The following is a 25,742-nucleotide window of genomic DNA, read 5'->3' as shown; positions in this document are numbered from 1 at the left end:
CGGAGCACCAATAATGTTTCAAGAACGGTAAGAAACGGTTAAAGTTTCGCTAAAATAATGTATGACAGAATTGTTCACCTTTAAAAGATCTAAAAAAAAGTCCGCGACAGCATATGTCTATATGTTAAGGTTGGCTCACTATAACGTTTTTTATGCTAACCAAATTTATTCTAAAATAAAGCATTATTTGTGAACTATTCCACGCGGCCGAAGTCGCGGGCAAAAGCTAGTTAAAATATAAAAATAATTAAAATAATTTCAATGATGAACACACGATGACTTTGCTGTGATAGCAAGTTGATAGAATGTGCACGTGTAGCTTAACATCACCTAATCAAATAAACTCACCTATTCAACATATCCTCAATATATTTGTAGAAGTGGTACAGGCGGGCATCATTGTCGTAGCTACTACCACTATTCATATTGTCTATATCTCTGATCTGTCTAGAAGGTCCGTCGTACCCTGAATTGGCTAGTAGAATGTCGACTGGAATTTGGCTTCTGTTCCATGGTAGTTGGAAATTAGCTTGAAAGGCGAAGTTCACGTTGATATCCTTCACAGGACTGGGGGTTCCGATGCCGGCGTTGAACTGAAAATTTGATTCGTACATTAATATTTTAGGCACACTTCACTCCATACAGAGGAGGGCCGTTCGGATTGTCGATAATCCCAATCTCACGGATCGTTTGGAACCTCTGGGTCTGCGGAGGGACTTCGGTTCCCTCTGTATTTTGTACCGTATGTTCCATGGGGAATGCTCTGAGAAATTGTTCGAGATGATACCGGCATCTCGTTTTTACCATCGCACCGCCCGCCACCGGAGTAGAGTTCATCCGTACTACCTGGAGCCACTGCGCTCATCCACAGTGCGTTTCCAGAGATCTTTTTTGCCACGTACCATCCGGCTATGGAATGAGCTCCCCTCCACGGTGTTTCCCGAGCGCTATGACATGTCCTTCTTCAAACGAGGCTTGTGGAGTGTATTAAGCGGTAGGCAGCGGCTTGGTTCTGCCCCTGGCATTGCTGAAGTCCATGGGCAACGGTAACCACTCACCATCAGGTGGGCCGTATGCTCGTCTGCCTACAAGGGCAATAAAAAAAAAAAAAAAATTGAATTTTATCGAATAGAAAAAAAGTGGCTTTGTGGTTTCATAAAATTTTTGTTTGTGTTTTGACTTACATTTCAATGCACCTACCATTGTTTATTCTGCACTAACTTTGACTGACTGATAAAGAGTTTTAAGGATTATGTAAGTCCGTCCATGTTAGTAATAAATGAAGTATTATAAATAAATAAATAAAATTATGAGAATTGTGTTGTTCTAAATTTTTCTTTACGGTAGGCAGCGGCTTGGCTCTGCCCCTGGAATTGCTGACGTCCATGAGCGACGGTCACCACTTACCATCAGGTGGGCCGTATACTCGTCTGCCTAATCGGGAAATAAAAAAAAATACGTCAGCTAAATTTTAAATAGTATTCTTAAGTTTATTGTTTTAAGTAGAAAACTATCAATATCAATAATTAATATATACAGGGTATCAATAATTAGCGAAAAATACATACTTATTTTAATAATAATAAAATCTAAAACATAGATAAATGTAACATTGCCATAATTATTGCAATATCAATTTTATACACAATTCTATAAATCTGCTAAATATAAATAATGTTTGTAGTTGTGTTTGCTTTTAATAAATTTCGAAGGCATTCGATTATTATCAATCTTAACTGTGGTACCACAACGTAGGTTTATGTCGTAGCACCAAGAAGGTAAAATTAGTAGCACCAACACCACCGCCACCCTGCCTACCTATTTCTGCCGTGAAGCAGTAATGCGTTTCGGTTTTGAAGAGTGGGGCAGCCGTTGTAACTAAACTTGAGACCTTAGAACTTATATCTCAAGGTGGGTGGCGCATTTACGTTGTGGATGTCTATGGGCTCCAATAACCACTTAACATCAGGTGGGCTGTGAGCTCTTCCACCCATCTAGGCAATAAAAAAATAAAAATACTATGTCATGTATGAATGATTATGGTGCGTTTCGATAGTCGGTCGATGTCTGAATTAATTTATATGTACACTTTCAGAGGAATGTAAATATTATGCACCTAATACTATTTGGTCAATGGACATAAGCAATATCAGGGAAACAGTGAAGCTGTTGCCTATTGCTAAGGAATCTTTTAAAGCCAAACAAACAATATGTTGTAAGAATAAGGAAACATCCTCCTCCTCCTCCTTGCGTCGGTTTCCTCATTACTGAGGGTCGTGGTCATGGCCTCGAAACAGTTTGTTTTTTATAATACACCGCCATCTGTTCCTATCTGCAGCTGAGTGCAGAGCATCGTGCACTGTTGTATCAAGGGCTGCACGAATCTGGTCCGTCCAACGGGTCGGGTTCCTACCTCTTGGTCGCTTGCTTATAAGGAAACATAGTGGAAGATAATTCATTCCGTATTCAGTTGAAATATATATAAATCTTGAAAATGTACTATAGGTTAGTTCAACGCATGAATAGCATTCAAATTTATGCTCAAAGAAACAACATGTAGGTATATACTTGTACAGTGTGAGGTGATTAATTATTATAATAGATTGAAATTTGAATAGAGCGACGATTTAGATCCGCGCTAAATAATTACATTCAAATTGAATGAAACAATCGAGATAATCGAAGCCCGGATCAACTCGAACGAGGCACATTTGTATTGACCCAAATAATTGAACATCAATAGAGAATGGCGCTTGTTTTCCGATGAATAAGCACAAAATTAGGATATCACATTGAATCTGTCACGTAACTAGAAGAATTGCTTTGAAATCAACTTGTACTTAGATGATGGCGGTTGTACATATTTATTTCTAAGGTGCTAGAAATAATGATCAACAGGAAAAAGAAGATAATAATATTGTAGGAAACTTACTGGCTAAGTCAAACACGTGGGACAGAGAAAAAAGATTTTAAATAAAACAAATTGGATTAAGCAATAACTCGCCCGTTGATCACTTGATACCGCTGCTATATTGCAGGACAGGTTGACCAGTTTTATAGATTCGCATAATAATCAGTGATAGGACATATTGTGGGTGTATTGAATAATGAAGGGTGACATAGCCATTATACATTACAATTGGAATTTGTTGCTGCATCTATAGCCTTCGGTAAAGCTTAACATAAGGGCATGATCACTATCTTTTGTGCACTCAGCTACAGACTATTTTTATGCATTATACTATAAAATAGATAAGTTTTTGAAACCTGTAATAAAGTGCTATTTGGGAACAGCAGTTGTCTTCGATTCCTTTGCAACGATTCACTTTGAAGTTTAGCTTCAGTGGCACAATATGCGTAAGGAAACAGATAAAGAAAGCCAAATAATCTTAGGAGATATTTTTTGGACATCGTGATGTTGAATCAACCGAGATCTGAGCGTCACTTGGTCGGCCGACTCGAAAAACGGACTTATTACGTTTACAACATTACTTACCGATGGTGGTGGTATTGCTATTGTTGAATACCAGTTCGTAAATATCCGAAATATTTAGTCGGATATTAAAAGTTAAAACATTCATGGTCAGAAAACTGCTTAATTATAAACACTTAATTGACACCATTTTGACAATTTTTTTCTTTATAAAAATATACATAATACATTTGATGTTCCATAGTTCTTAAGCGCACATCATTATTAGGTTAATTCAAACGAAACAAAGAATTTTTTTGTCTAATATTCTTCCAGAATGTGCGAGTCTACTGATAGCAATCGCCACACACGTAATACGTCAGAGTTAACAAGCTCTACAAACACGTTTGTTGTTGGATAAACATATTAGTGCCCGACGCTCGGTGGGCACAGTCACATGACTACTCGGATTTACGAAGATAAACCTGTGCACACACTGTGCGTATATAATAAGGAATGTACAAAATTATGCTATATTTAAACATTACAATAAATGAAGGCTTATCTTCATGTCCATGTATTTTGCGGGGTATAATTTAAGTCCGCATTTGCAGGGCCCATCATTCCGTTTTGAAGGGTAAGGCAGCGGCTAATTTGACCTCATATTTCAAAGAAGATAGTAAAAGGTTGGCCTCGAAATCGATTGCACTGCTGCAGCAATAGGAAAGATAAAAAAATCTCGTAATAATTAATCTGTACTTAATGACATCATTAACAAAGTTAGAGGTTTAAAGACTGTCAGTAAATATATCGCCAAGGTGCTGCTGGTAGTAGCTATTAGTTAATATTACGTTATTATTAACTAATTTCATTACCAATCTGGGTTGTTCCAACACTCTGTATGGGAAGCGGGATATAGTTCCTAAACATCAGTATCGAATCCGAAATTCCTGGGTGAGAACTCTACTATTTGCTACAGCTACAAACTATTTGATGAGACTTTCAAGAGATCGCCAAATGTATGCTTGGAATCATCAAGTAATATAGCTCCTAGGAATAAAATACTTAAATTATGAACTCGTAAACTATGATTTGATAAATATTCATGTTCTCTAATCTTATTATTTGCAAGTTAATTTATAATTTACTAGCGACCCGCCCTCGCTTCGCTTCGGAAACATTAAAAACCAAAAAAAAAAATAAAAAAAAAAAATAAAAAAAGTAGCCTATGTTCATCAGGGACAATGTCGGCTTCTAATGGAAAAAGAATTTTTCAAATCAGTCCAGTAGTTTCGGAGCCTATTCGAAACAAACAAACAAACAAATCTTTCCTCTTTATAATATTATAAGTATAGATATAGATATAGATAATTGTAAAAAAAAATAATCTTAGATTCTATCGATTGAGTCAGAACTTATGTTGATTGTGGCAATATAATTAAAGTAATTGAGTGCCTTATGGCACTTCAATTATATTTAAATTAATTTACAATAATAGTAATGGTCATCTTAGTTACAACTTATTAATCTAGTAGCAAGCAAATTTTACAACTAGCAAATTCAACACTTAATTAAAATAATATAATCTTTGGACAAACCTTCATGACAATACCAAAGTAAACGTATTCAGAGTGTGGTAAATCTAAAGATGGTGAATCCCATAAAATTGCTTTCAGCGATGCTACGCGCCTTTATATTAAAGATTGGAGGCTTTACGTAAAGATCTTGAGCTGTCATCGTTCAGACACATGTACATGTAGCCTTATGGAATTATAAGCAGAAAACGGAGCAAAGAGTGCATTGACGCCCAGACCATACAGCACGGAAATACTTCATTGACATAGATGAACTTTTTGTTGAAACAACTAGTTCTGAAGTTTTATGCAGTGTCGTAGCATAGAGAGTGCAGATCAGGTAATTTATTTGAGTATTAACTTAATTGGCGACTTCAGTATTCTACTCCTAAGAACATTACGTCTCATGTTATGTTCGTTAGTTGTTGCCAGGGTCCAAAGAGGTAAGCATTTTCATTATTTTTTTCGGCTTTCTTTTTTTCTTTAATGGCCAACATCTATTGAAAATTTGAAATTAACGGGGATATCTTCAAGGTATAAGATTAATATATTAAATGTAGCTTATGCAGCACCTTTTCTCTTTCCAATCAAAACGGAAACGAATACTTTCGTTATTAAATTGGATAATATTGGCCCACCCAGTATTATGTGACTGAAATTAGTGTGAGTGCGTTCACCCACAATGTGCGCATAAAAAAAGTTGCATTGACTAAGTATTTGTTAATAATAATGTCCTTTGATCTAAGTTGGCTTCTAATGCTCGGAACATATTCGTGAATCAAAAACAATCAATGAAATGCTCTAGATAGAGAAATATAGCATCACATATTTTAACTTAACCGAAAACCCTGTTCGAATCGAATCCCAGGGTTGGTTCATGCATTTAAAATTGTCTAATTTTTGTGGCAAAGAAAAATGTTAATATGTATTATTTTTTTTAAAAAAATATACAAAATACTATAGAAGTGTGGAATAGTTGATGTATGAAAAATGAGAGAGGTAAAGTTTTAAAGAAAGATGAGGAAATAACAGAGCGCTGGAAGATATACTTTGAAAAATTTGTGAATGAGGACAACGACTGGAATAGGGTGATTAATAGGAAGCCAGACAACGGCGGGTTTGTGAATTAAATCAGCGTATATGGAGTTAGAGAAGCAGTGAGAAGTATGAAAAACGGAAATCGGAAGGACCAGGTGGTATACCAATGGAAGTATAGCCATCCTATCATTAAAATTTTCCATATTCCCGCAAGTTTTTTTTTATTGCCTTTGTAGGCAGACGAGCATACGGCCCACCTGATGGTGAGTGGTTACCGTCGCCCATGGACTTCAGCAATGGCAGGGGCAGAGCCAAGCCGCTGCCTACCGCAAGTACAACAAACCTCCTTAAATATTCCTTTATCAAAGATTTGTAGTGAATGTAACCAAATATGTGCATCAATGGACGGCATCGACATTTTTAACGACACGTGTCCTGGTCTCAAAAACAAACTAGTATCCAAGTTCCTTTGTTTATAAGTGATGAGATAATTTTAAGTGGTTAACTCTTGTTTTCATGTTATTTTCAATTCTTATTTTTATGTCGTACTGTTCATTTAAAATTAACCTATTTTTCCGTTGTTTGTAAAATTGTTGTATCATGTCATAGTGTGTTATAAGAGTTTGCTGTACATGTCTGTAACTGGCTTACATACCAGTACTTAATTTTATACTTGTTAATTTTAAGCTTGAATGTTTTGTGTGTATTGCTGTTGGTGTGTTTAAATAAATAAATAAATAAAGTATCGAAGATACCGGGAGAAGACGAATATAAGTGGTTGACTTTATTCTTCAATAAACTGCTGCAAGAAGAAGTGATCTTGACGGAGTGGTAACCAGTACACTGGTGCTCATATACAAAAATAAAGGTAATGTGCAAGCCTGTGGCAATTATCGGGGAATAAAGTTTATATCACATAGTATGAATGTTTGGGAGAAAGTGATAGAGAAGCGATTGCGAGATGAAAGTGACATCACTCAAAACCAGTTCGGGTTCATGCCTGGTCGCGGGACAACGGACGCCATATTTGCACTCCGCCTAATGTGTGATAAATATCGAGATGTGAAGTTGAGAAGCGCTTGTTTGGGATGGTATAGACATGTGATGAGACGAAATAACAATGAGGTTGTTAAGAAAGTTTTAACAATGAATGTGGAAGGCTTTAGAGGAAGAGGTAGACCTAAGAAGAAATTGATGGATTGCGTGAAAGACGATATGTGTAAGTAGGGAGTGAGGGGAGAGATGGTATATGATGGAGGAGTATGGAAAGAGAAAACAGGTTGCGCCGACTCCAGATGACTGGTAGAAGGGTAGGAGAATGATGATGATATGTAGAATACGACGGCCGTCTGGTGTAGTGGTAAGTGACATGGTCACTACTCAAGGGGGTCGCGGGTTCGAATTCCGCCAAGGGAAGATATTTGTATGATAAATATAAATGTCTTTTCCCGGGTTATGGATGTCTATTAAATATATGTATGTGTAGAAAAAAATTCTTACATTTATTTCCGTTATCTGGTACCTGTAACACAAGTTCTTTACGAACTTACCACGGGATCTGTTAACGTGGCGTGATTGTTATTATTGTTATTATTAGAATAGAAACTGTAAACGAATCCACTGTCTGTTCTTTCTCTCATGAATGAATCGTTTTTAAACTTTTACAAAGCTTAATCTTGAAAATGTCACTAAACTTGAATAAATATAATACCATGAGAACGGTGTTACTAAATTCTATGTTGTCGTTAATTGTCATTATCTCCATATGTTTTCAATATCCAAATAAATAAATATTTAAATATCTAAAAAAAACGCAATAGCAGTAAATGTTTTGAAAACATTTGGTTTATGATCCGTTACGTATTATGGGCGCAGAAATAAAAATAATTAGTGGCTAAATCTCAGAGAAATAATATTTTAATCGCCTTCAATTTTAAAGTTTATCCTATACATTTTTTAACACATTCTAAATTCAACTTTTTAAATCTGGTATTTTCTTCATTGCTGGAAGATGCAAGAATGCAAGTTGTTCAGAAAATGTTAAGCTTCCTTAACTCCAGCTATGCCCTTCATTCCAAAATGAAATTAGACATTTGATGGAGGGTTAAAATACCTCAGAGTTAAAATATTGTAAAGAGTTTCCTATTGAAAACAATGCAATAGGGTCCTTAAGATAAGTGGAAAAGTCACAGCTCAACTCGACCCGCAAGTTCATATGCGCTAACGGATAACTTCCTTTGAGCAGGAGAAGAAAATTTAACAGTAATTAATGTGGAAATTCGTATATTTCCCGGCAGATTAAGTAAGCTATGAAGCTTTAGTTTTCTTCTAACTGCTATCAAACGCAATTCACGCAAAACTTGTCTTAATTCTAGCTTTTATTTACCTAAATAAATAAATTTACCTAAATAAAAGCTAGAATTACCTAATGTAAAAACAAATATCCTTCCAGATACGAAAATATGCTTCGATTTATTGTGTGTTTGGCTGTTTTAATTCCACGAATCGAATGTGGAGGTTATGACGTCATCGAAGATGAGCTACGAACGAAGAGGCAAATAAACAGTTTACCACTCGTATATCCATATGGAGGTACTTATAAGGTGATTTTTAAATATTGCACTGCTTATTTTATTATGTATTACATTTGCTCATTCCTAATATCATTCCCAAATATTGGACATAGCCATTCTGTTTGGCATAAGATAAAAGGGATTTTACGATAATGTAAAAGTTTTTATAAAATAATAAGTTTAATGATTTAGTATCGCTTATAGAACTGATCGTAGGATGTATTGTGATCTAGCAATGGTAAGTACCACCACGCAACCAATTACTACTGTAAAGCGGTCTTGTGCACCATTAGTATAATACAATTGCTACTGAAACCGCATGTCTATACAGCATCCTTCTTGTATCTGTGAAATTCGTCCTTCTTCCTTCCTTCCTTCTTTTAATTCGTCTGTCCGTCTGCAGTAGTACTGTATAATGGCTGCCACGATCTTCGAATCTGAACGCAGACCGCTCTCTTTTCTCAAGCTTGTCGAAACGATTTCATTCACAGCTACTGATAGGCTTCTCGTCTCCAATTAAGACGCAAGACAACGTAGCTCTTCTGTTTGCTGCAAACTTCCAGTATCAATACGTTCAATTCGCGAATATTTCGGAACTGTCACAGTACTATGTTTATAAAGAAGTTACAAGAGAACAGAGAGATGCTGATATAGCCGCCAGGAGAGATGAAAGATATGTTTTCTATAAGTCTTTCGCTGATCTTTTGACTGCGTGAGTATTTCTGATACCGATACAATTTGTAAGTTCTTATGACTTTGTAACTTGTCTTCAAATCCTAAAATGGGCGATTATATTCAGTCTATAACTTCAACATAAATAAAACCAGAAATCGATTTGTAAATTGATTACGTTTCGTGGTATTTCGTGGTATTGGTTCAAGGATTACATAGGTATTTTGACACCAAGTTTTTGTATAGATAATTTATTTAATTTTTATTTATTGGATAAATGGGTGGACGAGCTCATAGTCCAGATTACCGGAGCCCATAGACATCTATAACGTAAATGCCACCACCCACCTTGAGATATAAGTTCTAAGTATAGTTACAACGGCTACCCCACCCTTCAAACCGGAAACATTACTGCTTCACGTTAGAAATAGGCAGGGTGGTGGTACCTACCCGTGCGGACTCACAAGAGGTCCTACTACTAGTTTTTAATCTCAAGAAAGCAGTGTATCTTAATGCGATCAGTTTATTTTTACATTCAGACAAACTTTAATAATAATTTACAATGCTGTTCAGAAACCAGTATCCTGAATCAGTGAAAGAAGTTCATTGCTCTAAAGATATTTGTTTTGGACATCGTTTTGCTCGGGTTTTATTAAGTTAAAAACTTTTATTTGAAAGGAAAGGATTTAACGGCTTCGATTGCGTACTGCGAGCTATTTGTGAAGCAGCTCAATATCCAGTGGAAGACGAAGGATTCGTTGGAGAAATCCTACACATTTTGCTAACGTAAGTATTACAATTTTTTATTACTAATCAAGGCTTGGTCAATTCTACAATTACCGGTGTTCGGTAGCTCAGTAAAATAAAGGTTTTGTTCTTGAGGTTTTATTGTGGACTGTATATAAAGTATTAATGCAATCTTAGCCGCGAGTCGCGCGTGCGATTCTATATCGTTCCAGTAGTGTTCTGTGTCGCTGTGTATGTTCGGTCCTCGCCGCTCGAGTCGTCGATGCCGTGGTGGTGGTTGGACCCCCCCGCAGACCTCGTAGTCCCCGCTCGTATGTGAAGTACTGGCGCAGACATCCTCCCCGGCGTTGAAGAGTCGTCTTTTTCAATATGGATCTCCGAGGAGTCCACAGGAAGCGGGCATATGTTATTGTATGCCCGGCGTAGTATGCCTTTCGTGGTTGCAATGTCAGCAACCCTCGCGATGCCGTCGTTGCCATGTACGAGACGAACTATTCGTCCCAAAAGCCACATCATTGGCGGCAATGTCTTGTCCTTGATAATGACCATTGCACCGATCTGCAGTTGACCTGAAGATTTTTTCCATTTGTATCTCTGTTGTAAGAGAGAAACATATTCATTAGAGTATCGCCTCCAAAAATGTTGCTTTAGGCTTTCAACTCGTTGGAAACGTTGAAGACGAGTGATGTTGGCTTCCGTGATGTCGGGATATGGTACCGAAGTGAGTGGCCGACCAATAAGGAAATGGGCGGGCGTAAGGAAGGTTAAGTCAGATGGATCTGATGACATCGGTGTAAGAGGTCTAGAATTTAAAATAGACTCAATCTGTGCCAGACAAGTTGTCATCTCTTCATAAGTTAAGTGTGATTGACCCAATATTCTTACCAAATGAAATTTAACAGACTTAACGGCAGCTTCCCACAGTCCACCGAAATGAGGTGAGTAAACGGGAATAAATTTAAACCTTATACCTAGACTGTTGATGTCATTAACACAATTATGAATTAAATAGTTGGAGGCTCCAACGAACGAAGTTCCATTATCGCAGTAAATATTCTGCGGTTTCCCTCGACGGGCAATGAAGCGATCGAGTGCGCTAAGGAAGCCCTCCTTGGTAAGATCCGAGACGATCTCCAAATGCAACGCTTTCACTGCAAAGCAAATAAAAACACAAATATATGATTTTATCAGTTTACCACCACGCCCCTTTCGATTGAGAATCATCACCGGCCCGGCGTAATCAATTCCAGTATTCAGAAATGGAAATTCTAACTGCAGCCTATCGCTCGGTAAGTCGCTCATAACGGGCTGTGTAGTTTTAGCCTTCTGCCTAACACAGCGAATACATAAGCCTACTATACGCTTCGCTAAATTTCTCCCACCAAGCGGCCAGTATTTCTGTCTTATTTGTGAAAGTAGAAGTAAAGGGTTAGCGTGAAGGGAATCTTTGTGTTGTTTAACAAAAATAAGTTTCGTAAGAATGTGTTTACTGCACAAGAGTATTGGGTGTTTAACATCGTAACTGTAGAAAGAATTATTGAGTCGACCTCCAACTCGAATAATGTCGTCAGAGTCGAGAAAAGGAGAAAGAGATAAAAGTCTATTTTTCGAGGGCAAAATTTGGTTTGATTTGAGAATATGATATTCCTCCGGAAACGTATCCTGCTGTGCAAGACGAATTAAGGTATTGTGAGCTGAAGATATTTCCGTAAATAATAAATTATTATCTGTATTCCGTGAGTTTTTATTTTTTAAATTATAAATAAATCTTTTGATGTATGCTGTAATTCTTAATAATTTCGAAAAGTCTGATATTTTATTCATTAACATGACAATTGAATTTTCTGTAGTGTTAACAACAAAAGACATCTCCGGAAGGTTTTTTAGTGTTTGTGCGTTAGGATTGACTGGAAATTGTGAATGTGTTGAATGTAAAAAAGATGGACCAATCCACCACAGACTGGATGCGCTGAGTACATCAGCCCTCGCCCCCCGAGAAACCAGGTCTGCTGGGTTCTCTTTAGACGGTACGTAGCTCCAGCTGTGACCATTCGTACTTTCATGTATTTCATTAATTCTATTTCGAACGAACGATTTTAAGCGATTAGAAGGTGCGGTTAGCCATCCTAGCACAATAGTAGAATCTGTCCAGAAGTAAGAACGATCAAACTGAACAGTGAGTGACTTGATAATTTTTATATATAGTCTAGTACCTAATAAGGCCGCGCATAATTCAAGACGAGGTATTGTACTTGACTTAATGGGTGCAATCTTATTCTTAGAAGCTAAAAGGCGAACGCGAATATTGCCATTACTTGTAATAGTTTTAATATAACAACTCGCTCCGTAAGCGCGTTCTGATGCGTCTGAGAACGTATGAATTTCGATGGTAACAGTGTCGTCGTTAAAGGACCATCGAGGAATATTTATATTATTAAGTGATGGAAGTGATTGCATTAAGCTCAAATATGATGTTTTTAAGTTGATTGGAACTTCTTCATCCCAGTCGGACTTGGTTTTCCATAACTGTTGTATTATTAATTTGACTTCAACAATGCATGGTCCGACGAGCCCCAAAGGATCGAAAACCTGACTAATTTCTGACAAGATTGTGCGTTTAGTGACTTTAAAGGTCTGATGTGAATTTAACAAAAAGAAGAAGTTATCTGATTCAGAGTTCCAGTGAAGACCAAGAGTTTTGCTCGGCGCAGAGTTATTCAAATTTAACGTCTTATCTTTATCTGCCTTAATTTCAGAAATAGTTTGCAATATTTTTGTACTATTAGATCGCCATTTACGTAAGTTAAATTTTGCTGAGTCTAGTGTATTGATAATATTACGACAAAGTTTTGTTACCATCTCAATTGAATTACCCCCTCCCAAATAGTCATCCATATAAAAGTCATGTGCTATTGCTCGTTTAGTCTCTGGGTCTGTGCATTCATCAGCAAGAGCAATTAAACATCGAGTAGCTAAGAAGGGAGCGGATGCCGTTCCGTATGTTACAGTGTTCAGAATGTAAGTATGCAACGGTTCTGACGGATCAAATCTAAATAATATTTGCTGTAAACTACGTTGAGAAGGTTCTACTTGTATAGCCCGATACATTTTCTCCACATCGCTGGTAACCACATATTTGTGTTGCCTGAATCGCAGCAGGATGGAAAGAAGATCGTCTTGTACTGTAGGGCCAATGTGCTGTATGTCATTAAATGACTTACCGGAGGACGTCGCTGCTGATGCATCAAACACTACTCGTAGTTTAGTGGTTGTGCTGGATTCCCGTATCACTCCATGATGAGGTAAGTAATTATTTATGTTTTTATTAAATGAAGTTACGTGCAGATTCTCAGATGTAGATTTCGGTATTATGTTTGAAGTGTTGTATGGTTCGGATTGTTGTATGGATGTGTTTAATGTTGTGTTATGTGATTGTATGTTTGACGTAATGCTAGAAGGATTGTTATTTGATGTGTTGTCCGATGAATGAACGTTTTTTGTTATGTACGATGAATGAGTGTCCGACGTTATGTTAGAAGAGTGATTGTTTGATGTTGATTTATGTGTATGAGGTGTATTTTGTATCATATGCCCAAGATTTATATACTCACGCATAAAATTATGATAATCATTCTTCAGTTTCTCATCGCGCTGTAATTTTCTCTCTACAGAAAGAAATCTTAATTTTGCTTTTGTGTATGAATATCCCAAAACGTCAGGTGAATGTTTAAGAGGAATAGTAACTATAAACTCACCTTTTTTATTTCGTCTTGTTGTCTCTCTAAAGATTGCCTCGCATTCTCGTTCTTCCTTAGACAAAGAATGACTAGAAGAGACTGAGTCTAACTCCCAGAACCGACTAAGCTGAGATTCAAGAGATTGAGTGAAGTGGCAATGCGTGTGAGTATTTTTATAAGAGGAATGTTGAAGAACACTGCCAGACACAATCCATCCTAGTTTGGATTCACGTAAAGTGGGTTGATGTTTACCTAGGCTTATTGTGTTTGATCCTAAAATGTTCCAAAAGATGCTAGCCCCGACTAGTATATCAATAGCCGAAGGAACGTTAAAAGAGGGGTCGGCTAGTTCGATTCCGGTAGGTATGGGTATGTGTTCTTTGTATATAAATGTTGAAGGCAATGATGTAGTGATATTTGGCAATATATAGCAATCGACGCTCGCCTTATAGCTGCCATTACAAGCTTGTAGTGACAATGTACACATTTTAGTACTAGATGAAAGTTTACTGTTGATTCCGATGACAGTTGAGTTTGTGTTATGACGCGGCAGACCTAGTTTCTCGCAGAGGTCGGAGGTCACGAAGTTAGAAGTACTGCCGTTGTCTAGCAGAGCCCGGGCGTTGTGACAACGTCCATTCTTGTCCATCACTTTAACCATCGCTGTGGAAAGTAATACATTGGTTTGATGATTGGGTGCAATAGTTGAATGGATGTTTGATGACGAATTTGTGTGTACAGACAATACTATGTTTTCTGTGTTTATGTTCGAAGTTGTATTTTTGTCAACTTCTCGGTGAAGGAGAGTGTTGTGACGTGCGTTACAATATTTACAGTGGGTAAGTCTACAATTTTTGTCTTGATGACCTGTGCGTAAACAATTTTTACAAAGATTATGGTAGGTGGAAACTTTATTAATACGTGAGTTAACGTCTAAAGCTCTAAATGCATCGCAACTGAATAGATAATGATTTTGTTTACACAGTGGACAGATAGGATGTTTTATTTGATTTGTATTGTTTGTAACTATAGCGAATGACTTTGATTTATGAACTTGTGTGTCAGTTTGAGGATTTTTGTGTAGTTGTTTGTTGCTACTAAGTGTTTCTAATAATTCTGCTCTGTTATTTAAAAATGTGATAAATTGTTTTAAAGTTGGTTGCTCACTTAATGAACTTTTAAACTCTTCCCACTGCCTGTTTGAAATAAAATCTAGTTTTTTACTCATCATGAATATAATCAAGACATCCCATTGGTCTGTGGGCTGATCCAAGATGTTTAGTGATCTTAAATTTTTATTAATAATATCTACTAAAAATCTTAATGACTTTGATGAATCTTTTTGCACTTGTTCAACGTTGAATAAAGCCTGAATATGATTATTAATAAGATTTTTTTTATTGTTGTATCTTTCCGTTAATAATTCCCATGCAATTTTGTAATTATTAGCTGTAAATTCTAGGCTTTGAATCACTGATGACGCATTTCCCTTCAGAGACGTGCGCAAATAATGGAATTTACTAATTTCATTAATACGTGTATTGTCGTGTATAAGAGAAATATACATATCTCGGAACTCGAGCCAGTGATGCAAGTCTCCATCGAAAGAGGGTAGGTTGATGTCCGGAAGACGAAAAAAATCTTTCTTTTCATTTGAGATCGTCCCGGATCCACCGTAACTGGTTTGCCCACTACTGGATGTTGGTTCCAACATGCTATGCGCAAGCGCAGTGACTGTAAAATAAACAGTCTCAAACTGCTCCCGTTCTGCGTACTCTTTCTCTTCATCTTCTGAAATAGTTTCGATTTCAGTCTGTAATTTATTAAAATCTATGTAAGCTTCGTCGATAGCCTTAAGTCTATTTTGTAGTTCTATTCGGTGCGGATTGCTTAATGATGAATATGACTTCGCGATGTTTATATAATTTGAAAAATGCGTTAACTTCGCTTTCTGACTGCTACGTAGCTTTAACAGCTTTTTAATTCTTTCGTCGGACATTTTGTTTTCAAGCAAGCCAATAAGATAATAAGCAATAAGCTAAAGGAAATAAATTTAAAAAATAAAAGTAAGCAGGTAGAAATCAAAAAAATAAGTTAAGCAAAAAAGCAATTAATTTAATAATATCAACGTAGCAATAGGTATAAGGAAATAGATATTCAGGAATGCGGTCCGGTCGGGTGATCGATCTAGAACAATGGGACGCTGCAGGTCATGTGAAGGTCAAGCGAAAAAAAAATTACACACAAGTTAGCGGAAAAAAATTACGTGTATGGCACAAAATAAGTCTATATAAATTTCTAGGGAATAAGAGGACAAATAAAGATGGGATATGGAACGGACTCACTCGGTTTTAATCTCGATCCTTGAAGACGACACTTTTTTACGTTGTAATGTCGGGCGGGTCGGGTAGAAAGTCCGAATGATTGAATCTTGTTGGTAAAATTCTTCACGGCGACTTATAAGACGGCTCTTCTTCCACTTGGGACCATTATGTTCGGTAGCTCAGTAAAATAAAGGTTTTGTTCTTGAGGTTTTATTGTGGACTGTATATAAAGTATTAATGCAATCTTAGCCGCGAGTCGCGCGTGCGATTCTATATCGTTCCAGTAGTGTTCTGTGTCGCTGTGTATGTTCGGTCCTCGCCGCTCGAGTCGTCGATGCCGTGGTGGTGGTTGGACCCCCCCGCAGACCTCGTAGTCCCCGCTCGTATGTGAAGTACTGGCGCAGACAACCGGGCTAAATTAACATCTAAATACACTTCACTTGTAATATTTTCATAAAATGCGACATTCATAGTTATTTGTGGACATGCCGATCTGTAATTAAAGCTACTTTACGGCTTAATCTTGGTTTTTCGAATAATTCATAGCTTTCAAAAGTAGTTTAATTCTATTTACGACTCACTAAAACCGAAGGAAACACCATATCATTGTATTTACAAAACAAAATCTAGCAATCCTCGCAAGTGATTTTGTCTGGCATCTCCCAAGCATACAAGGTTTGCTACTTCTGCTTATGATGCATTTATATGTAACCCAGACTTCTACCTTATATGATAAGGAGAAATAGGGTATTCAGTTCATAAACAGTACTCTTCCACGGGTTTTTTTGCCACGATTTTTACTTTAAATCGGTTCCAGATATAGCTTAGCGCTCTTCCAAACGCCATGATTATGTGTAGACATTAGTAGTGTTCATAAGATAGATAGAGTCATAAAATAGCTACGAAAGCTTAAGCCAATTTAGGTTGTGGTATCTATGGGCTTTTAGTTTACCGATGATCATTAAACCAATCTTCGATTTGTCTTCACGAATAATTAATATTCCCATTAAACGTAAGGCCGATATCTTTATTTAGTTTCGCATGGTCCGATTCATTTTCTTGCTCTGATTGACAATCTGTCGCTGTCGTCTCAGCTGCCACTATCGACTAACGAAAGAGTGATGGATTTCAAATATAATAACAGTATTAATAGTTTACTTTATTTCCTTTTTTTTTATTGTGTAGAAGGGTCTGCTCGTCTTGCCACCGCTGGGGTAGCGCATGTCGTCGGCAAAATCAGGAGATTGGGCCTCGACGTGGCGCTCAGTAAATCCGAGGCCATGTGGTTTCACAGGCCCCGGAGAGTGCCACCTGTCGATGCCCATATCGTGGTTGGAGGCGTCCGGATCGGGGTCGGGGTGCAGTTAAAGTACCTCGGCCTCATTCTGGACAGTCGTTGGACCTTCCGTGCTCACTTTCAGCACCTGGTCCCTCGTTTGTTGGGGGTGGCCGGCGCGTTAAGCCGGCTTCTTCCCAACATCGGGGGGCCTGACCAGGTGACGCGCCGTCTCTATACGGGGGTGGTGCGGTCAATGGCCTTATACGGGGCACCCGTGTGGGGCCAGTCCCTGGCCGTGGGGGTAGCGAAGTTGCTGCAACGGCCGCAACGCACCATCGCGGTCAGGGTCATCCGTGGTTATCGCACCATCTCTTTTGAGGCGGCGTGTGTACTGGCTGGGACGCCGCCTTGGGTCCTGGAGGCGGAGGCGCTCGCCGCTGACTATCAGTGGCGGGCTAACCTTCGTGCCCGGGGCGTGGCGCGTCCCAGCCCCAGTGTGGTCAGAGCGCGGAGGGCCCAATCTCGGCGGTCCGTGCTGGAGTCATGGTCCAGGCGGCTGGCCGATCCTTCGGCTGGTCGTAGGACCGTCGAGGCGATTCGCCCGATTCTTGTGGATTGGGTGAATCGTGACAGAGGACGCCTCACTTTCCGGCTCACGCAGGTGCTCACTGGGCATGGTTGCTTCGGTGAGTTCCTGCACCGGATCGGAGCCGAGCCGACGGCAGAGTGTTACCATTGTGGTTGCGACTTGGACACGGCGGAGCACACGCTCGTTGCCTGCCCTGCATGGGAGGGGTGGCGCCGTGTCCTTGTCGCAAAAATAGGAAACGACTTGTCGTTGCCGAGTGTTGTGGCATCGATGCTCGGCAACGACGAGTCGTGGAAGGCGATGCTCGACTTCTGCGAGTGCACCATCTCGCAGAAGGAGGCGGCGGGGCGCGTGAGAGACGCACAAGCCCGCCGCCGTCGAGCGGGGGCCAGGGAGGCGGATCTCGCCCTAGCCCTGGCCCTCTAAGTGTTTCGGGTCCCCCTCATATGTCGGTCTGGGGCCCGGCGAAGGGGGCCTAAGAAGACGACGTGCAAGCTGCTCTGCACGCGTTTTACGCAAGAGCATCCGGGTGATGGAAGGCCGGCTATCCTCGACCCACGCTAGTTCTGACCCAGCGGGGTATTTCGTAGGATAACCTATTCAAACCGGCGCCATCTAGGCGGGCTTCAGACAGCCTGCCGACCGAGAGGGCTGGTGGTCGTGGCGCCGACGATCGCTGGCCCGGCGTCCCGAGGGGGAGGGTGATGGGAGAGATGTGCTCCGCACTAAACGCTTCACTCTCCTCCCCTTGCCTTTTCATGAGTTCTGTCTCATGCGAGGGTTGGACGTTGGTTGTTGAGCGACAGGAGGTTTTAGTCGGTTCGACTCCGACATGCCCCACCCTCCATCCCCAGTGGAGGGTGGGAGTCCGGCGATTTCCTCTTGACAAAAAAAAAAAAGAAAAAAAGAAGGGTAATTGGGGTACGACTCACCAGGTGTAAAACGGACACCGAAATCCAAAGACATTACCACGTGAATTCCGTTACCTACTGAAATATGAACTCAAGGTCTTAATTGTGCTGTAAATATAAGCATTTCAAAAGTCGTCGTGGCCTAAAGGATAAGACGTCCGGTGCATTCGTGTATAGCGATGCACCGGTGTTCGAATCTCGCTGGCGGGTACCAATTTTTCTAATGAAATACGTACTCAACAAATGTTCACGATTGACTTCCACGGTGAAGGAATAACATCGTGCAATAAAAATCAAACCCGCAAAATTATAATTTGCGTAATGACTGGTGGTAGGACCTCTTGTGAGTCCGCACGGGTAGGTACCACCGCCCCGCCTGTTTCTGCCGTGAAGCAGTAATGCGTTTCGGTTTGAAGGGTGGGGCAGCCGTTGTGACTATACTGAGACCTTAGAACTATATCTCAAGGTGTGTGGCGCATTTACGTTGTAGATGTCTATGGGCTCCAGTAACCACTTAACACCAGGTGGGCTGTGAGCTCGTCCACACATCTAAGCAAGCAGACTGGTGGTATAAACTCCTACCGGCTTACAATATGCCTTATTATCAGTAAAGCCACGTTGGCGATCGCAGTAACGTTAATTTAACCCTCAGTTAACGATACTGTTCATTTTGCTGTAGATGCCTTAGTAGCTACCTATTGGAAGAGGTGGGGACTCACAACCAGAATTGCCATTTGCCATTCATGAATTAACTTAACCTTGTCTAATTTTAGCCCGGACTACGGTAAAACTCCGTTTGATGAACCAGATCCGGACTGGGAGGATATGATGTCACCGTATATCGACGCTGCAACAGCAGGAAGACAAATGTTCAACTGCGCTTCGATATATAGCAGCTGCCCCGAAGGACAGGGCGTTTTGGAACTCATCAGTGCATTAAGAGATGAATAGGAATATAATGTAATACATTTTTACAGACTCGTGTCCTGGTCTCAAAAACAAACTAGTATCCCAGTTGCTTTGTTTATAATTGATGAGAGAATGTTAAGTAGTTAACTCTTGTTTTCATGTTATTTTCAATTAATTTTTTTGTCGTACTGTTAACACTTAAATTTAGACTATTTGTCTGCTGTTTGTAAAATTGCTGTAACATTTCATAGTGTGTTATAAGAGATTGTTTTACATGCCTGTAACTGACTTACATACCAGCACTTAATTTTATACATGTTAATTTTAAGCTTGAATGTTTTGTGTGTATTGCTGTTGGTGTGTCTAAATAAATAAATCAATAAATAGCTGTCCAAAAAAATTCATCTTCTTCTGTCGCCCTGTTCTTCTGATTAGATACGCGATTTAAATACTTTAATGCGGGAGACAGTTCAATTACTGTTGGCATTCTATCCTTTCACTGGACTTGTGAATTTCATGCTGCAGCATTTTTCGCAACAGTCACGTACTCTATAATTATCTTTCTCCTTTATACTATGGTATAGACAGTCATCAGACCCGTACATCTGTAGGAGACTATACCGGAAAAAATCGCCCTTATCAGACTAGCGAGCAAAAAGTTTTATGTCATTCGCCGACTCTGGCAACATGCTCTGAATTTACTTTGACAATACCTATAACCGCACGTTTACCAATAATAAAAAAATTATAAAATAAATTCGAATAATTGATGTAAAAGAGTAATGGCTGGTTGAAACCTCGGTTTAGTCTTAACCAGCCTGTAATAATGAAGTATTCTTATATTAAAGTTTTGTACGTATATATAATTACTCTAATACGATATTATTGTTTTGATAAAATAGTTATCAATAAAGATTATTCTCGTAATTAGTATTAGCGCCTATTATTTTAAACTTATGACTATTTTTCCTGTGACCACAGATGTAAATATGCGGAAACGTTGACAATACAATCTTGTGATTATTAAATAAATGAAAATCATTTTGGGCTTTATCAATTATTTTTATGCAACATCAGTGAACTGCGACACTTCTAATACTGAGAAGGGGCATGAATTTATGGAGTTTTGACATTCTGTTTCCGTTTTATTGTGCCATTTGTCTGTAGACGATGATTGACGCCTGAAACAAGAAAATAGATAGTAGTAGAATATAAATACAGTGAGTTTTTGTCGTTGGCATTTGGATAATAGTGAGACCGGTGAGTGATCGGACTAATTTCAATGACAGTATGAAGAGTAGGTTCGAGGATGTTCAGCAGTAATCACGAGGGAGATATCGTCCTTTTGCATTAAAAGTGTACAATTTCCAAAAATCTTCGAAATTGAGTTAATATGCTGAATCATTTGGTATCACCAGTATTTTTCTCATAGATACTGCCAAAAGAGCGTTATTTAGTTTTAGTTCTTTTTTTTTGGTTCACCCTTATTTTGACTACTATTAACAAAATTAATACATAATTTTATCTTACTTTAAAAGAAAGATAATGTAATTGGTAAAAATTAAAAATAAATGTTGCAAAGATGATTAATATTAAAAATATCACATGTTAAACCTTTAAAACACTCTCCTGTAAAATTAGTAAGTTTTGAGATTATACAGTTTTAATGCGAGAAGACGATATGCGGGCTTTGGTAAGATTGATTACCCAGCTCCGTTCATGAGTTCGGCTTTCATTATTAGCTACAAAGAAAAAGCTTATATAGCTATACGAGCTATATGTTCACACGATAATATCCATAAATTAGGTAATCTAGTAATCCTAACAATTTTTTTGTTAATCTGCAACTAAATCACTACATAGTCTAAAACAAAGTCGCTTTCTCTGTCCCTATATCCCTATGTATGCTTAAATCTTTAAAACTACGCAACGATACGATTTTAATCCGGTTTTTTTTAATAGATAGAGTGATTGAAGAGGATGGTTTATATGCATTTATAATAACATCCATTAAATAGTGGAAAAATCAATAATAAATTACAGTTTCCGAAGCGAAGCGAGGGCGGGTCGCTAGTAACAAATAAAACGAAAACTACAATAAAATCTAAAAATGTCCTTGGAACCTGTGGAATTGTGTTAATATACACCATAGTCTATATATTAATACGTGAAGCAAAAACTTTGTATCCATTTTTACGAAAACTGCGCGGACGGAGGAGTATGAAATTTTCTACACTTATAGAGAATATGGAGAAGAAGTGCACAATGCTAATATATTTTTTTAAATAATTCATAAAAGATACATTAAATCAATAAAGAAAACATTACACACACGACATACCATGTATTTGACGCACACACGCATGCATACTATTTATTGTCAAACTTTTGTTCTTGACGTCTGTTGTCAAATTGAGAATAGATTAAATATTGTTTGTCTTTATTCATATTTTTTTATAGTGTAGCCTTGGCCAAATTTGTGATTATAGATGTATAAAATACAATCATAATAGTGTATAAAATTACAATTCCAATTAAGTATAGTCGAATTTCGACTACTGCAGGACCTCTAGTTCAGTTAATTTGGCCATCTGATTTCAATGACGTAATAAGATAATCTTGAGCCAATATTTGATGTTTGTTTCAACTAAATTGGTTGACAGAGATAATATTAGAGATTACGCACACCGAGAAAGCTACTCAATACGAAATAACTCTTTATTTCAATTCAACTAACTTTGTTTTCTAATTTGTACTTTAGCTTTTTGTTACTAGTAAATTAAATATCTAAGGTATAAGTTTGTTATTCTGTTCATAAATATCATAGGTCCGTAAATTGCTGTATTCATAATGTATATTAGTAAATGTTTCTGTACTAATTTGCTTGTATAATAAAAAAAATTGTTGGTGATTTGTAACGAATTTCATATCTGATTTAGAATAATTTGAACCTATCACATTCATTTTTATTGTGTTACTAGCTAACCCGGTAGACTTCGTAGTGCCTCAATCGATAAATAAAAGACCTAAACTTTTGTATAAAATAAACTTAAAACAAACAAAAGGAAACCGTCTGACGGGGGACACATCAAAGGAAAAACAAAATTGTTATTTTTATTGAATTCCGAAAATTTTCATATTTATTTACCTTTTAAACCTTCTCTGGACTTCCACAGATCATTCAAGACTAAAATTAGCCAAATCGGTCCAGCCGTTCTCGAGTTTTAGCGAGACTAACGAACAGCAATTCATTTATATATATAATATAGATAATAACGGTATTAGAATGCGTAAATATTATAGCACATACATACTGCTATCAAATTTTGGTCAAATTCGTTTTAAATTCAAATGGAAAATAAAGAACATTTGAATTGGAAATTCATTGTAACCTCACCTAAAAACCATTTTTAAAATCCTGTGATATATTTCGGTGGGCTGCGAGATCATTTCCATTTCGCAAATAGCTCGTCTCACGCAATGGAAGCCATTAAGGCCGTTCCTGTAAATAATGACTTAAAATATACCCAAAACAAAATATATGAGACTTTATGATTGGTTGTAAAGCGGTTGAAACGATGGATAATTATAATTTAGTATAGAAGCTAATCTTCTCACTTGTCTTGTTCTGAGCTCACTTTGTTTTTATTATAGTCGAGTACGTGATGACGCAGTGTCTATAACAGATGAAAAACTCCAAAAAAATTTCAATACCCTTCGGAATGTACATTGTATCGATTCTTGGTATAAGTAAGTAGGATAATGGTAACAATGGACGGAATTAGAAAACGCCCTTGGACCAGAAAAGTTTTGGTAAATCGAAGATGAAAGAAGCAGATCATTGTGAAAAGGATACTGTTACTACTGGTTGGTTGAGGCAGTTTAATATAAGTACTTAGAAATCGTTTATGGATAAACAGTTTTCATTGAGTAATAGGATGTCATTCAGTTGATTGTGAACTATTTCTAGAACATGAGACGTATGTATTCACTACCGTATGAATAAATTTTTTTTAAATCTACTGGTACATTATGTCACTAAGTTTGGTGGGGACCACACTTTTTTCAAGGGAATCTATATTAGAGTTCGATTGTAGGGTAACTAAATATGATACCTGTCCAAGACTGTTTCCATATGACGATAAAGGTCTCGTCTGTAAAGTCTATGATAAGGATGAAAGGAGTCTGGTGGCTCATCCCAATTCACACGGAAACCGACTGCTTGGGCAAAAAGCTGATTCCACGGCACCATATTAGCTTTGAAATTCACACGGAGCTGTAAAAATGAAAATTAACAATATTAATATGATTAGAAGACTCTCTATAACTAGCAGTTAAGTGAGCAACATTAATATGTCAGCATGATCATTTCGTGAATTGAAAAAAGTAAATAGAACAAGAAACTAAATTAAAATATACTCACAAAGAAATGGGATATATTCCTGAAGCTCAGATATCTTCGAAATCTGTTGTGGGTATTGTTGGCCTCTCCGGAAGTTATCAAGAAGAACACTATCGCACTGACGTAACACAGTAAAACTAACCCGAAAACTCTGTTCATAATAGTTTGCTTTTACTAAAACAAAATTTACTAAATACCTTTTGAAAACTAGAAAATTGTTTAAGTGGGGACTTAATGGAGAAACGGTCCGTGTTAAATTGTGTTATATTGTATTGTAGCAATGTTAATAAATTTGAATGGATGCAAAACTCAAATATATAAGGATCAGATTTGGGCAATCTTATCTATCTAATTTACATAGAGATTTTTATTTACACAACTTGACTTTTTTGACTAAAAGATTCAAAGCCTGTGTGTTATTTTGGATGTCATTTAAATTTTAAGGTAAAATTAAGTGACAACAGCCGCTATTGAAACTAAAATGAAATTAATTTCACTCCTTTGTAAAGTAATATGTAACTTGAAATTTAATACAACTACTTTAATGAAAATATAAAAGTGGCAACAATAATTTGATTTTGAAATGATATAAAGGCCCATTAGACGTTGGAAATGATCTGCAGCTCTAACTTAGTAGAAAAAAAAAAACATTTAAATCCTACAATTCCGTGTCTATTGAACGCCCCACTTTTCCCAAAATAGGCACCAAGAAAAGTACAGAACGGTGTAACAAACGGAGTGATATAGAAAACGACATTTTGAAACTAGCTGTTTATTTTTAAGTAGGTTTTATTTGGCGTATTGTTTATCGCGGCGTGTGCCCGACCTAATACACTTTCAGAAATTTTTGTCAGGTCATATACAGGGTGATGGATAAGATAATTTTCTTCAGTTTCTTTCTTAAGGTGGATTGCAGCATTCCAAGTTGCGATTTCTATTAGCTTCAGAAGCCACATCACACCAGATTGGTCGTAGCCTTAATTTTTCAATCGATGCTAATTGAAAATGCTTCTAAAGAAATTCTCTAAAAAATGTATATGTTGCCGGAATTACACCATTGAATAAATATATATTGATGAAACGATTGAATATTACATCGTCTAGATCACCACTTCTACGCTTGGTTGTACTTAAGGTCGCGGATATCCTCGATGTCAATCCAAATTCCTGTTTACAGCTGAAGAATATGTTCAAATGATGTTGCTTACCTCAAGGTTTTCTTATCCGTTACAGATATTATCCATTTGGCCCATTAGACACAAATTGGCGTCTGTAAAATACTCACTTTACACGTTACTAATAAAGACATATCATATCGTCCATAAATAATTGAAAAGGGTCGATTAAAACAGTATCGAAATTCCGTAAGAAAAATCTTTTATCAAGAAAGAATTGTAAGTTTTAAAACTTTTTTTTCCTGAGGTGACAAACTTGAATCGGGCTGTATAATTCATATAGAAGTTTCATATTTACTGGTCGTGATTAACGGTACTTCATCGAAAGCCGATAATCTTGCATTGTAATCCCAAACTGTAGTCCCGTGTTGCTCCACCAAAACTAATTTTCAACGGAATT

General features: G+C 37.6%; 4 protein-coding genes across 4 annotated transcripts in view; 1 reads left to right on the top strand and 3 right to left on the bottom strand.

The window, feature by feature from the left end:
- Nucleotides 1–3,470, bottom strand: part of LOC134200836 (uncharacterized) — a 15,792-nt gene extending 12,322 nt beyond the window's left edge. Inside the window, exons 1-2 of the mRNA XM_062674643.1 lie at nt 3,268–3,470; nt 349–593 (exon numbers count right to left, since the gene is read on the bottom strand). Of these exons, the coding sequence (XP_062530627.1) occupies nt 349–593; nt 3,268–3,411 (389 nt within the window). The 5' untranslated portion in view covers nt 3,412–3,470. The remainder of the gene's footprint in view (nt 1–348; nt 594–3,267) is intronic.
- On the top strand, nt 3,026–20,818 carry LOC101745862 (uncharacterized). The gene is made up of 7 exons (XM_062674640.1): nt 3,026–3,170; nt 3,749–3,910; nt 5,089–5,429; nt 8,477–8,627; nt 9,089–9,309; nt 9,948–10,055; nt 19,630–20,818. Exons 3-7 carry the CDS (start codon nt 5,398–5,400, stop codon nt 19,805–19,807), a joined length of 690 nt encoding a protein of 229 aa, XP_062530624.1. The 5' UTR covers nt 3,026–3,170; nt 3,749–3,910; nt 5,089–5,397; the 3' UTR covers nt 19,808–20,818.
- Nucleotides 10,099–16,590, bottom strand: LOC119630114 (uncharacterized). Its single transcript, XM_062674600.1, has 2 exons — nt 16,099–16,590; nt 10,099–15,566 (listed from the first exon to the last, which is right to left on the bottom strand). The coding sequence occupies exon 2, from the start codon at nt 15,465–15,467 to the stop codon at nt 10,215–10,217; it is 5,253 nt and encodes a 1,750-aa protein (XP_062530584.1). The 5' UTR covers nt 15,468–15,566; nt 16,099–16,590; the 3' UTR covers nt 10,099–10,214.
- On the bottom strand, nt 20,807–25,611 carry LOC105841555 (uncharacterized). The gene is made up of 4 exons (XM_012689893.4): nt 24,189–25,611; nt 23,881–24,041; nt 23,163–23,267; nt 20,807–20,946 (listed from the first exon to the last, which is right to left on the bottom strand). Exons 1-4 carry the CDS (start codon nt 24,324–24,326, stop codon nt 20,829–20,831), a joined length of 522 nt encoding a protein of 173 aa, XP_012545347.1. The 5' UTR covers nt 24,327–25,611; the 3' UTR covers nt 20,807–20,828.
- Between the last annotated feature and the right edge of the window lie 131 nt (nt 25,612–25,742).

The sequence above is a fragment of the Bombyx mori genome, chromosome 21, assembly GCF_030269925.1.
Source record: "Bombyx mori chromosome 21, ASM3026992v2".
Classification (NCBI taxonomy): Eukaryota; Metazoa; Arthropoda; class Insecta; order Lepidoptera; family Bombycidae; genus Bombyx; species Bombyx mori.
Note: the sequence above shows the minus strand (reverse complement) of the source record. Positions and strands in the feature narration are given on the sequence as shown.